The following is a 14,043-nucleotide window of genomic DNA, read 5'->3' on the forward strand; positions in this document are numbered from 1 at the left end:
ACTTAAAATAACAAATCTGAAGTATGAACTCACTGTGGGGGGAAAAATGCTACGTATCTTCAGCACTAAAATAAAACAGAGTTGTGAATGATACGTGGATGGATCTAACCCTTTGAATGTGCATAAGTGAGGTGCTTATTTAGTTGCTGCAGCATTGGTTTTAATCACCAAGTGTTGCAAAGGCCTGGGAATAGCTTGGGAACATATGGCTTTGGGCAACCCATCCAAACGCAGCAGCTGGCACAATTCAGAGCAGCAGCAAACCCACATGAACACTCAACATCTGGAGGTGGTGAAGTGTAAAATTAATAGCTTGTCTTCAGCCTGCCTTGAACATCTTGAGGACCTCTTGTGCCTGAGCTGTATCTCCCAGATGTGCACCCTGAAGGGTGTTTTTGTAAGTAAATAAGAGTTAGGGCTTTGGAAAATGTCTTTTGGAGGCTTTAACCCTCTTCTGTCTCCTTAAAGCAGTGTTCAAGGCCAGGTTGGATGGGGCTTGGAGCAACCTGCTCTAGTGGAAGGTGTCCCTGCCTGTGGCAGGGGTTGGAACTGGATGAGCTTTAAGGTCCCTTCCAACACAAACCACTCTGGGATTCTTGTGAAAGAAGCTGTAAATGGAGGTAAAATCTTTCCCCCATATGGCACCAGCTTCGTTATCAGTGGGTGACATTTTCATATTAGCACTTCTATGTACCAGGAATGGGAACAATGTTTGGTGAGCCCTTCTTTGGGAACCAGCCTGATTTGAAATGTGCTCAGTTACTTTAGAGCAATTGGGTCAACCAACACAGGACGCAGGAGAGGCAGAGGAGTGCAGAGCACTGCCAGGAGGGAGCTTTGTTTGCCCTCAGAACTTGTTTCACAGAGAAGAAACCAAGGAGTGAGAATGAGACATTTACCTTCCAAGACACTTCTGCACTCTTTGTTCTAAAACTTGTTATTTTGATGCAAATTCTAAGAGCCAACATGCACTCATCCAGAAAGTGAGCACAGAAATGATTCAGTTTGTTCTGCTTAAGCACTTGAACAAGGCTGTCCCTGGACTCTTTTCTCCTTTTAAACTCCCATCTCTCCTAAAAGCATTATTGTAGGTCTTGATCTCACTACTAAAGAATTTGTGTGTTGAAAGGTTAAGCAGATATTTGTTTGGATTTGTGTTCTTTGGAGAAATAGCATGTCCACCTCCTCCCTCCTTAAAGGGCACTGCAAAGGCTAATTGCTGAGGCAGGGATCCAATGTCACAACAGCTCGCAGTGATACCAGCCCTGGATTAGGTCTCAGTATTGGCCTTGCTCACCTTTGTGTGTCTGCTGACTGAATCAGAGACCAAGTGCTCTTCTGAGTCAGCGAGAGGCTTCAGGCCTCTGGAAGCCTACAAAAGACTTTGCTTTTGCTGGAGGTTTCATGAGGACAGTGCTCAGATGTCATGAGTGGTGCTTTAAAACACAGGCAGCAGCAGCAGGACTCAGGGCCTGCATCTGCAGCTTGAAAAGGGCAAAGGAGGCATCAGGTCTGATGCTGGACATGTCAAACTCGGCTGTGCACTGACCCAGGATCTAGGATCCAGCCTCACTTGTGGTGATGAGCCTGGGAGTGCTCCAAGAACACACCATGCAGCAGTTTTAATGAGCACTCACCAGCCACATGAAACCTTCAGGTAAATCTGATCATCAGCATCTAGTTTTTGTGTAGTGCCTCCTGTGTTGCTTACCTGAGACATAGAACTCGATGCTCCTCTCTTCTTCTCCGATCTTGTTTGAAGCCACACAGTAATAGATTCCTGATGCACTGCTGTTTTCCATAGTCAGTGTGCTCACAATCTGCAAGCACAGAGAAAAGGCTTTGAGTGTACTGGAGGCTTTACAGAGAGGCTGGAGAGTAGTTGTATGTTTTATGGTAGAAAAACAGTTGACAAAGTAGTTTCTAGTAAGGAGTGATGCTCACACACAAGCGCTTCTATAAGGGTTTTAGTCTCTCATCTCACATCACCTCAGCCCAGTTAATTCTCTTCCTTCCTCATTTCTAAACCTCCCCATTCTTTTCTTCCTGCACCCCATGTGAAAAACAGAGTTTCCCTGTGACACACCACTGAAGGTTGTGTGTGACAGCATAAGCAAAAAGCTGGAGTGAAGGACCTGGAAGATTCATCTCCACTGGGAATGCAGCCCCACATCTGTCTTCTTTTCTGCTTCTCAGTCGTGGTTTCCACGGGTAACAGGACACCACATCTGCATGGGAAGCAGGTCATTCCTAGGGATGTGGTATAAAGGAGTTTGCTTTGCTGTAACCCCAGAGAAAGGAGGGAGTGATGTGGTCCCATTGGGCCCTAGCTCACTCTTATAAATTGTGCTTAGAAGCCCCTTGTTCCCGTAACCCTTCCCCAGAACTCACATGGTAAGTAAGGAAGCTCTGGAGAAGCTGCCTGTGCTGTGACTCTTGGCAGATGCAGGAGGGAAGGGAGGGTTGGGAAGGAGAAGGAAGGAGCTCTTGTTCTAAGCTTTACCACATAGAGAAAGGAAGTCGTTCAGTTATTTGGGGGGCTGAACTCAAACAGATCCTTAACAACTTGTGCTCCTCAGACGTCCTCATCCTTGCTTTTGTGTAGGACCTTCTTAAAGAGGAGCCAGCGCTCCCCTGTCCCTGTCATCATGCAACATCTCAAGCTGATGGAGGACTTTCCACAGGTCATGGCTTTAATTATTTCTAATGCTTCCTTTGGGCTGCTGGCAAGAAAGCAGGGTCTAACCCACCAACACAGAGATGTTCTGGCAAGATTACTTTGCTTCCCCTGCAGCCATTCACCTGAGGAACTCTGAGCCCTCACATTTGGAACAAATACCACTTTCTTTGCCATCCTCTCTTAGACTTAGAGAATCAGAACTTAAAACACCCTCTGGCCCTTTGTCCTTATCTACAGAGAGTGCTTTGAAGTGCACAAAGGCATCTCTGGACTTTCTTTTTAATATCCTAAACTAAACTCACACAAGACATTCCTTTTCTCCTCATAAACCTGCACCATGAATGTGTCTGTAGCTGTGCAGGATGTATTTTCAGAGTTATTTAAGGTTTGCTGAGCTTTGCCACTTTAAATCCTGTAGGGAAATGAGTTTCAAAGGTTTTGATCCCATGTGCATTTTACATTCTAATGGGGAACATTTTCAGCAGAATAACAGGCAAGTGGAAAAATATCTACTTTTCATGGGCACTAAACACAGAAATTAACTGAGAATAGGGACAATTTGGGGGTGAAAACAGGACCCAGCTCCCTCTGGTGTCCACCAAAGAAGGAGCTGTACACTTCTGACTTCTTTATGATGTGAAAATAGCTCTAACTTGGAGATAAAATCACCCAGAGAACCCGTCTTCTCCTCCTCCTCTTTCTATTCCTGTCGCAGTGGCCCTAATGCCACAGGTTATTACAAAGCACATGTTGAGAGCGCTGCCCCTGCCTTTTGAATTACTGCTGCATCAGGACCAGCATCTTTCGTCTCATGATTACTGGTCTTAGAATTGTATATTTGGGAGTAGAAAAAGCCAATGTAAATGTTCATGCTGAGGACAGAAGGGGATAAATTTGGACAGCTATTTAATGGCTATTAGTCTTGTGGAGTGACAGCTCTAGATGGGAAGTTGAGGGAAATACTGTAGAGCCAGTTAAACTTGTACAGGGAATGTAATCATCCATGCTGGAATATGGCCAAAGTATTGGGGCTGACACTGTGACTCTTCTAAAAACCGATGCAGAGCCTTAAGGTGCATTTGGCAGCCCAGTTGTGAATGCACACACACATGCTTATGAACAGACAGAGATGCCAATGTCTCCAACTGCATAACCCAGGAAAGGTCTGGCATGGCAGTGGGGGGAAACCAGAGCAAATAGCTCTACAGAGATGGCATCTTAGCTAATCCCACTTGTGTCTGCCTGTGAAGGTGGGAGATGTTAAAATTATGGTGGGAAACAATGTGGGGACAAACTCTTGGGAAAAAAATGACTGAGGAAAAGAGAGAAAGTCATTTTCTTGTCTGAATGCTCCAAATCACTGTTATGCACTTGGATACCACTTTGCTACGCACCTGAGCACAAAAGATAACACGCTTTAACTGCCTTGTCTTAGAACTAGCACAGTATCACACAGCACCACCCAGGGTCCTCCAAAATGTGACTTTAGACCAGCCTCATCCAGCAGAGAAATAGATGTGATTTCACAGCTAGAAATAAGGATTTCAAGTGATTTTCTTGTAATAAGATGAATCCCTTGAAATCATTATGCATCGGCTTCTCACTCTAGCTGTGTGCTCCTGTGTAAATCCCCGAGATGGGAAGCCAGTTATCTTTCCAGCATCTTGCATAAAGTTCTCAGTTGCCAAACAAATCTAATCCTGGTTTAGTCCTCAACAGTGTGATGCTTTGGAACATGAATATGCTATACCAAAGGGTATCCAAATCCTTCTTCCCTCTACAAGAGCACCTAGTTTCATCTTTTACCAAAAGGAACCTGAAGGAAACCTTTAGGAATCTAGCAGTGGTATCTGCTTTTGAAGTATCTGGCTGGTAGGGATAAGGATGTTGTTCCCTTAAATGCCATCCCCATACTTTCAATGCAGCCATTTCAAGTCTGCAAAAAGTAGGTGAAGGAGAAAATGGTTCGAACTCAAGCAACCAAACACAGGAATCTGTTCCCATTTGTAACAGTGACAACTGTTCACAGGGTTCTCTCTCTATGGAGTGGCACAGTCCCAGCATTTGGGATAGAGAGGAAAAACTTCAGAGGGGCTAATCTACTTCGTGTTCTTAGTCCATGCACCTGGCAAAGTGTTTTCCATTCCTGGAATCAGAGCCAAGATAGATAGAAAAGTTTGAGACCTGTTGGAGTGAGTCCAGAGGAGGCCACGGAGATGCTGCGAGGGCTGGAGCAGCTCTGCTCTGGAGCCAGGCTGAGAGAGCTGGGCTGGGTCAGCCTGGAGAAGAGAAGGCTCCTTAAGGGGAGACCTTAGAGCAGCTCCAGTGCCTAAAGGGGCTACAGGAAACCTGGAGAGGGGCTTGGGACAAGGGATGTAGGGACAGGACAAGGGGAATGGCTTTAACCTGACAGAGGGGAGACTGAGATGAGCTCTTAGGCAGAAGCTCTTCCCTGTGAGGGTGCTGAGGCGCTGGCACAGGGTGCCCAGAGAAGCTGTGGCTGCCCCATCCCTGGCAGTGTTCAAGGCCAGGTTGGACACAGGGGCTTGGAGCAACCGGGTCTAGTGGAAGGTGTCCCTGCCTGTGGCAGGGGTTGGAACTGGATGTGGAGCTGGAGCAGGGTCCTGAGAGTTCACCAAACATCCTTTGGGCTGGTTTTGATTGCCTGGGTTGAATTTGGAAGTAAAGGGCTCCATTTCCTATTGCTTAACCTAAAGGCCACTCAATATTGTGAGCCTGAAGAGGGGATGATTAGCTAATAAATAATTACTATAAAAGAATACATGAAGTTTAAGACTTGGTAGGAAAAGAAATAAAATGACTGATCTCTGAAGAACAGCTTTGACAAGTAACTAGACATTGCTGCTGGGAAAACTTGTAACAGAACAGTTCAATACAGTCCATATGTCTTGCACTGTAATGTTCCTGAAGTGATAAAAAAAAGCATTTTAGAAACAGCCAAAAAACATTCCACAGCCATGTACCATGAGTGTTTGAAGACATCTTGTAGTAAGGACAGAGCAACAAGACTTTTTAAGCTGGAGCCAGCATGAATTAATATATCTTGTTATTTCTTGCTTTCTCTTTGCTTTGTCTAATTCCCCTCTCCAACAGCTTTAGTTAACAGTTCTCTCTTGCACTTCGTTAGCTCTGTGTGGGTGAGGATGAGGAGTAGAAGATGTGGGTGGGAAACTTCTCAGCTGTGTAACTCTGCCAGAGCTGGGGAGGAGGTGGAATTACAGGAACTTCACCAGAGACCCCGCAAAGAGAATACTCAGCTAGCTCCCAATCCATCTACATGAATGGCACAGCATAACACTTATTTTTATAGCCTGACAATTCTGATCCATGAGCTTAGTTCATTCATTCAAAACATGCTAAAGGATGGACTGAGAACAAGCGATAAGAGAAGTCTGGGAGTTGAGTGGGAACTTGGAGGGTTTGCTCTCATCTCTGGCAGTGGGTGTTTCTCTCCCTGTAAAATGAGAACAATCCTTGCTTTCCTCATGGAGCACAGCAGAGCGGATGGTAGTGCTGTGTGATCAGGAAAGGTGCTGTACAGAGCAGGAAATGGAATACTGGAGGAACTGGTACACGTTTCTAGTACAGATGGACCGAGAGCTCTCTGGCCATCCTTTCCCCTGCCACAGACTTAACGTGACAAGGCCCGTGGGAGCTTCCTCAGATGTGCTCCCACCCAGGGGGGGAAATTTAAACAGCCCTACTGAGATGCTCACACATTTAAACCCATCCCACTACTCCAGTCTCCTCCTTTTGCTCCTGAGGTTTAAACCTGGCATTCTGGGGGGTTATTTTCTTGAGTGGTTATGGACTTCTGTTCTTTTCTGCCATGTCCTGTTCTCCCAAGCTCAGACCAGGATGGCCCGTTTACTAACAGGGAAGAAAATAAAATAGCACCCTAGCTCCTTGCAACTCGAAGAGGAAATTGAGGCAGTTCAGGCAATCAGGCTTGTTTCACCTTGTGTTAAAAAGTAGTCTTTAGATGTAGCTACACAGGAGTTTAAACCACAAAGGGAAAGGTTCAATATTGACTCAAAATCATCAGGAAAATTAAAACTAGCACAATCCAATTGCCTCAACCACTATTTGACCAAAACCTCAGTGAAGTACATCATAACGTTAATGATAACCACATGCTTTTCCTTAGGAATTAGACTCAGCCTTAAGAATACAGGAGGGGGTGAAATTCACTTCTCTGTCTGTGGAATAATGGTGGAATAATCATTATGGTGCAGATGGCAAGAGAACTCTCAGGTTTATATGCCGCTCTTGTCAAATAGGTGTCTAAAGATCACATCAAGCATCAGTGGTCTGCTGGAAAAATCCATGCTTGCTACTCTGGCTTTGGAGCAAGATTCTGGATCTGGTGGATTGTTCCCATATTCTCAGCAGCTCTATAAAGTTGATGCATTTTTAGCTAGGTCAGTGGACCAGCATGTACTGCTACAGTTCTCCAAGGGTGAACTGTAGGGATGCTGAGAAATCTTGGAGACAAGGTAAATTCCACCTTCTGCTCTGAGGCTCCAGCTATCACTGGGCAGACTCAACCCACACAGGAAAAATAACCCCTCTCAGCTAATCCCAGCTTCATTCCACAGTCAATAAAAGCCACGCTCAGACTCCAACATCTTTATTATTTCATCTGGCTAGTCAATACAGATGAATTACTTGCTAGGACATGGTGGGAATGGATTGGGCTGTTTCCTGTCTATTCCATTTGTGGTGGGAATAACGACTGATAAAACACGAGGAGAAGGCTGAAGACTATGAGTTTTCATCAGTGTCTCTTTTTGAGTTATATTCTATTATCTAAAGACTAAAGACTTAACCCAGATAGCCTTGGACTTCAGAAAGGGGGAAGGAGAAGAATTGTCTGCTAATGTAAGCAGGGAGACAGAGTGCTGAAACCTGAGATGCATAAAGTCTAGTTTTATTAATTTGAATAAATCTGAATCAGGACATAAAAGTTATTAGGAAACACCTCAGAATGTTTTTTCAACCGGTGGGTCAGCAGGAGATTGAAATAATGAAGATACCATAAATTGTACAATTATGTAGCTTGTAAGGTAGTACTTTTATGAAACTTTAGTAATGAAATATGTGAAAGCTCAAGGTAAAGGGTTGTAGGCTGAGCTTTTGAACATGTCTGACAAACGAATGCTGCAGGATGCCTGGAGCCTGCAGAGAGCAGAGGTGGCTGTGCAAGCAGAGCGAGGGGCAGCCTCGGGCTCCTTGTGGTACCCAAGGTGTGAGCAGCACCAAAGCCTTTAGGGAACAAGAGGATCCCATCTAGAACAGCTTTGGGGTCTTTGTGCTGAGGTTCCCTCACGGTCCTCATTTCCATTACAGAGTTGCACACCCCTTCTCCAGGCACTCTGGTGTCCACTATGTTTTGCAGGCAGAACATGGGGGTGTCGGGACTGAGCTGTTGGTGGGTGCTGAGGACTCCTCTGTGGGAATGGAGCTCTATGTCCCCTCTGGTTGCTGTACCTGGAGATTGCTGCATCTTTTCTTTCTAGGGGAAATAGGTGATAGGGAAAAGCTGGGAAGTCCCTAATGATGCACTAGTATAGACTGAGGATGTGTTTGGAGTCCCCCACTGGTTCCGGGAGCTCTGTGGCGCTGGTAAAACACCTCATTCAGAGACTGCAGCCAAATCTCATTGTAAGTCCACTACCAGACTAAAATTCCACCTAGTTGCATATTTGCCTAGCAAAGTTGATAAAGGAAGAAATGTGAGTGCTGTACATATGCATAAACCAAAGATTCTCATTTTGTGTGGTGGAGGTGTCCCACTGTCCCAACAGACAGCTCTTGGGTCACAGTAATAGTGAAACCCTGCACTTTTATACGGGCACTAACATAACTTTAAGAGTGATCATCAGATACAAACTAAGCTCCTGGACACGAGGTTTAGACACACTCTGTGTATGGAGAGGAACAGTAGTCATGAGAGCCACAAAACTCTCGCCAGCCCATGCAGCAGCCAGAAGAAATCCTGTAGGTACTGTCACTAACCTCCCTTTTACAAGTCATTAGCACTTTGTAGGTAGGTGCTTCTAATGCTTTTAGAGAATACATTAAAGCCAGAGCTTATGGGGCACTATACCATATAAATAAATCCAATTTATAAATATCTTCCAGCAAGGGGAAAGCTCAGCAATGAAATGTGAACAGTGATTTTCTCCTTCCCAGCCCAGTCTCCCATGTTTTCTGAGCTCTGGTTTAGATTATGTTCAGAGCTGGAAAGCTCCATGAGAAAGAGCAGATGGTTAAGGCACTGATCCTGCCAGATGCTGATTTAGGCTGGACCCAATCCAGAAGAGCACTTAAGCGTTGTGCTTAACTTTAAGCATGGGAGTAGCCCAAGACGTATCATATGCTTAAAGGTATACCACAATACAAGTTGCAGCATTCAGCACCTTGCAGGAATAGGCACTATAAACTATCTGAGCATCCACCTCAAAACCACTCCTAAAGCCACAAACCTCTGTAAGACCAAGAGGGATAAAACAACTGTCTGAGCCAGACCACAGCATCTTCTCCAATACATGGCAGAAGTCTGTGAATCAGATGCAGCAATTTCTCAAGGATTATCACAGAATCAGAGAACCCCAGGCTGGTTTGTGTTGGAAGGGACCTTAAAGCTCATCCAGTCTCAACTCCTGCCACAGGCAGGGACACCTTCCACTAGAGCAGGTTGCTCCAAGCCCCATCCAACTTGGTCTCAACTTACTATTGCCACAGGTACCCGGGAGGCATTAACAGATAATCCATGGCTGGGATCATTGCAGTCCATGCAGGAAGTGTGCTCCCAGTGCTGTTTGAAAGGGGAAGCAGGTAGGGAAGTGTAGAAAGAAGGAGATCTTCCCACCTTCATTGTCTTGGTAACATGGTTGGCAACCCATATGGGTAAAGAAACATTGATAACTCCAGGCTCTGCAAATGAGGCCATTGTAGACCTCTTAAATTCCACAGCTGTTGAACTCCTGGCAAGGCCAGGCAGCACCAAGTGCTCTCTAATGCTAAGTATTTTAATGAACTCATGGTCCTTATCAGTTGTGTACACTTCACAGGACCCCTCCTGCACTGCACCACCATTACACTTTCTCAGGACTGAGGGAGACAGAGAGGGTTTTGACCCCAAAATCTTTGGAGAGTTTTAACCAGAGCATGTGACATCATTGCCAGAATCCTGGCATATGTAAAGAGCAGGGATCTGAGAATGATCCCAGGGCTGTGGAATGTGAAGCATGCCAACAACCCTCGGCAGCTTGGGAAGTGCGGGAGAGCTCCGTGTGAGCGCAGCATCCCCTCTGCTATTCCATGACATCATGGCTCAGGCTTCCACCAGACACATACCTTTCTTTTGTCCCCATGCTTCAGGGTTATGTTCTCAATGCTTCTGATCTTGTTGCCTACAACCATGTTCTCATGAACCACCATTTTTTGTCCTTCGGGGATGCATCTGGGGGTAAAAAAGCAAAGATGGAGTTCAAGAACCCAAGTCACAGCAGATAACCCTGTGTTATCATTAAAGACAGAGGATGTCATTCTTAGACAAGAATCTTAGGTCTTAAACCTCCTAAAAGCTACTGCTGCTGGACCTCTGTGAAACTACTGCATTCCTGCATCACAACATTTCAAATTTCCTTATGAAGCACCTCGATAGAGATGGACCAAGATCAGTACGTGACCAGCAAGGAAACACCCAAGATCCTGGAGACTGAAACCAGCAAACAGTGGGCAGCTAATGAAATCCTGTGGGTTTAATGTGGCTGATAGGAGTTTCGCTCCAGCTCAGCGCAGTTCTGGCTCTGGAAGTGCTCTCTTAGCACTTGCAGCGAATTTCAGGATTCAAAATGCCAGTCAGTCAGGACTGTGGGGAGGTGAATGTCACTGTGTCTGCTTGGCTTTCCAACGTGAAGTGCAGACTGAGGGAGTAGAATGGATAAATGCTGGGATAATGATAGCAGGAGGCTCCTTTGCTATTGGGTATTCCCCAGCAGACAGCCATCTGTCTGTCTGTCTGTGATCAGTCTTCATTTCTGGATTGTGGGCAGAGCAGTGTATGTAGCACGTCACGCAGAAAAGGTGTAACTGCACCATCCAAAGCAAAAGGCTTGTGTCTTCTTTAACTACAGCCCTTGCAATAAATGGCAGAGGCACAGACCGCCTTATGCTTGAGAGCGCACAGGCTTCAGCGGTGCTCCTGGCTGAGGGTGCTGCCAGCTCTGCAGCTCGAGGAGGGCTTTCATTTTAAAGTTGACAGTTCATAGAACCACAGAATCATGTAATAGTTGGAAGAGACCTTTACGGTCCCTGAGTCCAACAGGAACCCAGCACTGCTGAGGCCACCTCTAAACCATGTCCCTCAGTACCACATCCACACATCTTCTAAACACCTCCAGAGATGGTGACTCCACCACTGCCCTGGGCCGCCTGTGCCAGCTCTTGACAGCCCTTTTGGTGGAGAAATGTTTTCTAACATCTCATCTAAACCTCTCTTGGCACAACTTGAGGCTTTTTCCACTCAGCTCCAGTCCAGCATGGCAAGGGGTTACAAACTGTGACTATGGGATGGCAAGTAATGAAGTCAAAATGAGTTTAGTTCCACAACCAGCTGCGATTGCACCTTGCACAAGTTATAGTGGTGCACAACAGGAAAGTGCCTTCTGCCTGAGCAGAGGCCCTGCACTTCCCATGTTGTGGTCCCAGCAACCTCTGAGCCCACCATAGCAGATCAGGATTATAGGAGTTAAAATGAATAGGGACTTTTATACATGATGACCAAGGGCTGATGCTGCAGAAAACTGCGCCATAAATCAGCCGTGCCTTTGCCAAGTCCACACAAGGCACATGGGCAACACCCTGGGTCAAGGGAGGGTTTATAGCTCTCCAAAGAGCCTAATTAAAAGATGTCTTGAGTGACTTCCTGCAAGGCACAATTCTGCCTTGAGGATGAAGGGAAAAAAATCAGAGGAAGCAAATCACATCACAGCTCTAAGGAACAATGATAGTGTTCTGGCATTCAAAGTGCCCTACTGAGGAGGGGGAGAGAAAGAGAGAGAGAGAGGAAGTGAGACAACAGAAGGAAATGGGGTCTGTGTCATTTCCCACAGGAATCCTCCTACAGCTTCTGCTGGAAAAAGATAAGGCTGCCCCGGAGGCCAGGAGAGGTGGACACCACTCTGCAATTGTATTTAAATTGATAAGATCAGAGAGCTGGAACAAGGGTTATATGAGGTCTTTTGCCACCAGGTCACTTGTTCAAATCTGGCTTAATTCAGCATTCGTGACCAATTCCCTCTCCTTACGCAGAAAGGTATGGAAAAGATTTCAGGTCATCTCTTTGGCTTTCCTACAGAATGCATAACCTATTTCCTTATGATGTTTCCATTCTGCTCTCGTTGAACACCTCTGAAGCAGCAGCTTGTGCTTTCTCCTGAGCTGCAGTGCCAGCAGCCCTACCTAAGCCTGCAGCTCTCTGCTGCTCTATTCCTGCAGGAGCTGTATAACTACCTAAATGAGGTAATGGGCTATTTCTCTTGTGGAAGGACACAAGGTCATGGTTTAGACCCAGCCTGAGACTCTATCACCCAACATCACTGCAACTGCTGCAGCAGAGGTCCTGGGGAAGGAACTTCTGCTTGTGATTTTTTGCCTCATTTGTGGCTTGCCATTGACAGCTTTGAGAAAATAAGGAGCCATCCAGGAATTTTCTCCGTTGCTTCCTAGACCCGCCTTCATCTTTTTATGGATGGGAAACCTGACTTTATCACTCTCTCTAAGAGGGAAGAGTTGAAGTGCAGTCAGAATTGTTTCATGTGCCTCCTGCATGTCCCCTGGGAGTACCAGAGGAAGCATTCAGAACTCAGCCAAAACCTCACTGTATAGATCAATCACCCTGCTCCTGCAAGAGCAGAAGCAAAGAAGACGTCTGCTTGAATAAGGCAAATCTCAAAAGGCATCTTGTGTTTATCTTGTCTCACTCCTCTCTGACAGTTTTGACCCAGTGGCTTGCTTCTGTGTCTCCGCTTCAGGGTGCTTCCAGACTAGAGCCAGGAAGGGCCCTCAGTGAGGTGTGAAGGCCTTATTACTGCTTCCAGCTTCTGCAACGCAGATGCTGCCACAGGAGCCCCTGCTCAGTGTGCACTGGTGAAGACAGCCCTTAGGAAGCAGCATAAATTCCATACGGCACCTAACTGCAGCCAAGCCTTCAGCAGGTTTGTCTGACAATAGCTCTTGCAGGGGAAGAAAGAGTGTTACCCAGGCACAGAAAGCACCTATTTAGTTTTTTCCTTATGAACTGTGTAGGCTGCATCAGAGGTGTGAGAAAAGATCCTGGTAAGTCAGAGGGACATTGCTGGTCAAGGTAAAGAAAATTGAACCCTGATCTTCAGTCACTTTAAACTTATTTGACACAATTCTGATAATATCAAAGGTGCTCGTAACTCCAAGATCACACACAGCTCAATGTCTGCTGGGTTTGTAACCCCTGACATCTTGAGGTGGGGGTTCATTGCTCGTGATTTTTAACTAAGATAAGTAAGGCAAAACTGACTTGAAACTACCAAACTATTCTGCACCATGTTCACCCATAGGAATGCCCACTTACAGCGTGTCTGTGAGGCTGCAGGGCTGCCACTTCCACTCGATCTTCGGATCAGGATTCCCGCTTACGGTGCACTGGATTTTGTGTTTGCTTCTTAACTCCACCCGCTCGATCTTATCAAAGTCAGTTTCCTTTTCATAGATTTTGGGCCTCTCTAAAGAAAGAAAAAAAAATTACAGATGAGCAGATTTACACCCATAGTCATGGTCATGGTCCTGGTTCTGGTTCTGTTAAAGGTTTTGACACGTTTTGCTGTGGTCACTAGGCAGCGATTAAGTGAGGGGAAGTTGTAGGGGAATTACCAGCAGTACTGAAAGTATACATTGGCAGAAACAAAGAATCCCAGACTGGTTTGGGTTGGAAAGGACCTTAAAGCTCATCCAGTCCCAACCCCCTGCCACAGGCAGGGACACCTTCCACTAGAGCAGGTTGCTCCAAGCCCCTGTGTCCAACCTGGCCTTGAACACTGCCAGGGATGGGGCAGCCACAGCTTCTCTGGGCACCCTGTGCCAGCGCCTCAGCACCCTCACAGGGAAGAGCTTCTGCCTAAGAGCTCATCTCAGTCTCCCCTTTGTCAGGTTAAAGCCATTCCCCTTGGCCTGTCCCTACAGGCCCTTGTCCAAAGCCTCTCTCTAGGTTTCTTGTAGCCCCTTTAGGCACTGGAAGGGGCCCTCCTCAAAATGGGCATTAGTTATGGTGTGTCAGAAAATACACTGAAATACTACCA

The 14,043-nt window shown here is 46.1% G+C and overlaps 1 protein-coding gene across 2 annotated transcripts in view; it reads right to left on the bottom strand.

The window, feature by feature from the left end:
* LOC134174816 (vascular endothelial growth factor receptor kdr-like) overlaps positions 1-14,043 on the bottom strand; it is a 121,961-nt gene that overhangs the window by 38,943 nt on the left and 68,975 nt on the right. For both annotated transcript variants that reach the window (XM_062640092.1, XM_062640091.1), the window contains exons 10-12: positions 13,320-13,470; positions 10,064-10,169; positions 1,712-1,820 (exon numbers count right to left, since the gene is read on the bottom strand). In XM_062640092.1, the coding sequence (XP_062496076.1) occupies positions 1,712-1,820; positions 10,064-10,169; positions 13,320-13,470 (366 nt within the window). The remainder of the gene's footprint in view (positions 1-1,711; positions 1,821-10,063; positions 10,170-13,319; positions 13,471-14,043) is intronic.

This window comes from Pezoporus occidentalis, unplaced genomic scaffold (assembly GCF_034315485.1).
Source record: "Pezoporus occidentalis ecotype Australia unplaced genomic scaffold, CSIRO_AGI_Poc_V1 ctg63, whole genome shotgun sequence".
Taxonomy (NCBI): domain Eukaryota; kingdom Metazoa; phylum Chordata; class Aves; order Psittaciformes; family Psittacidae; genus Pezoporus; species Pezoporus occidentalis.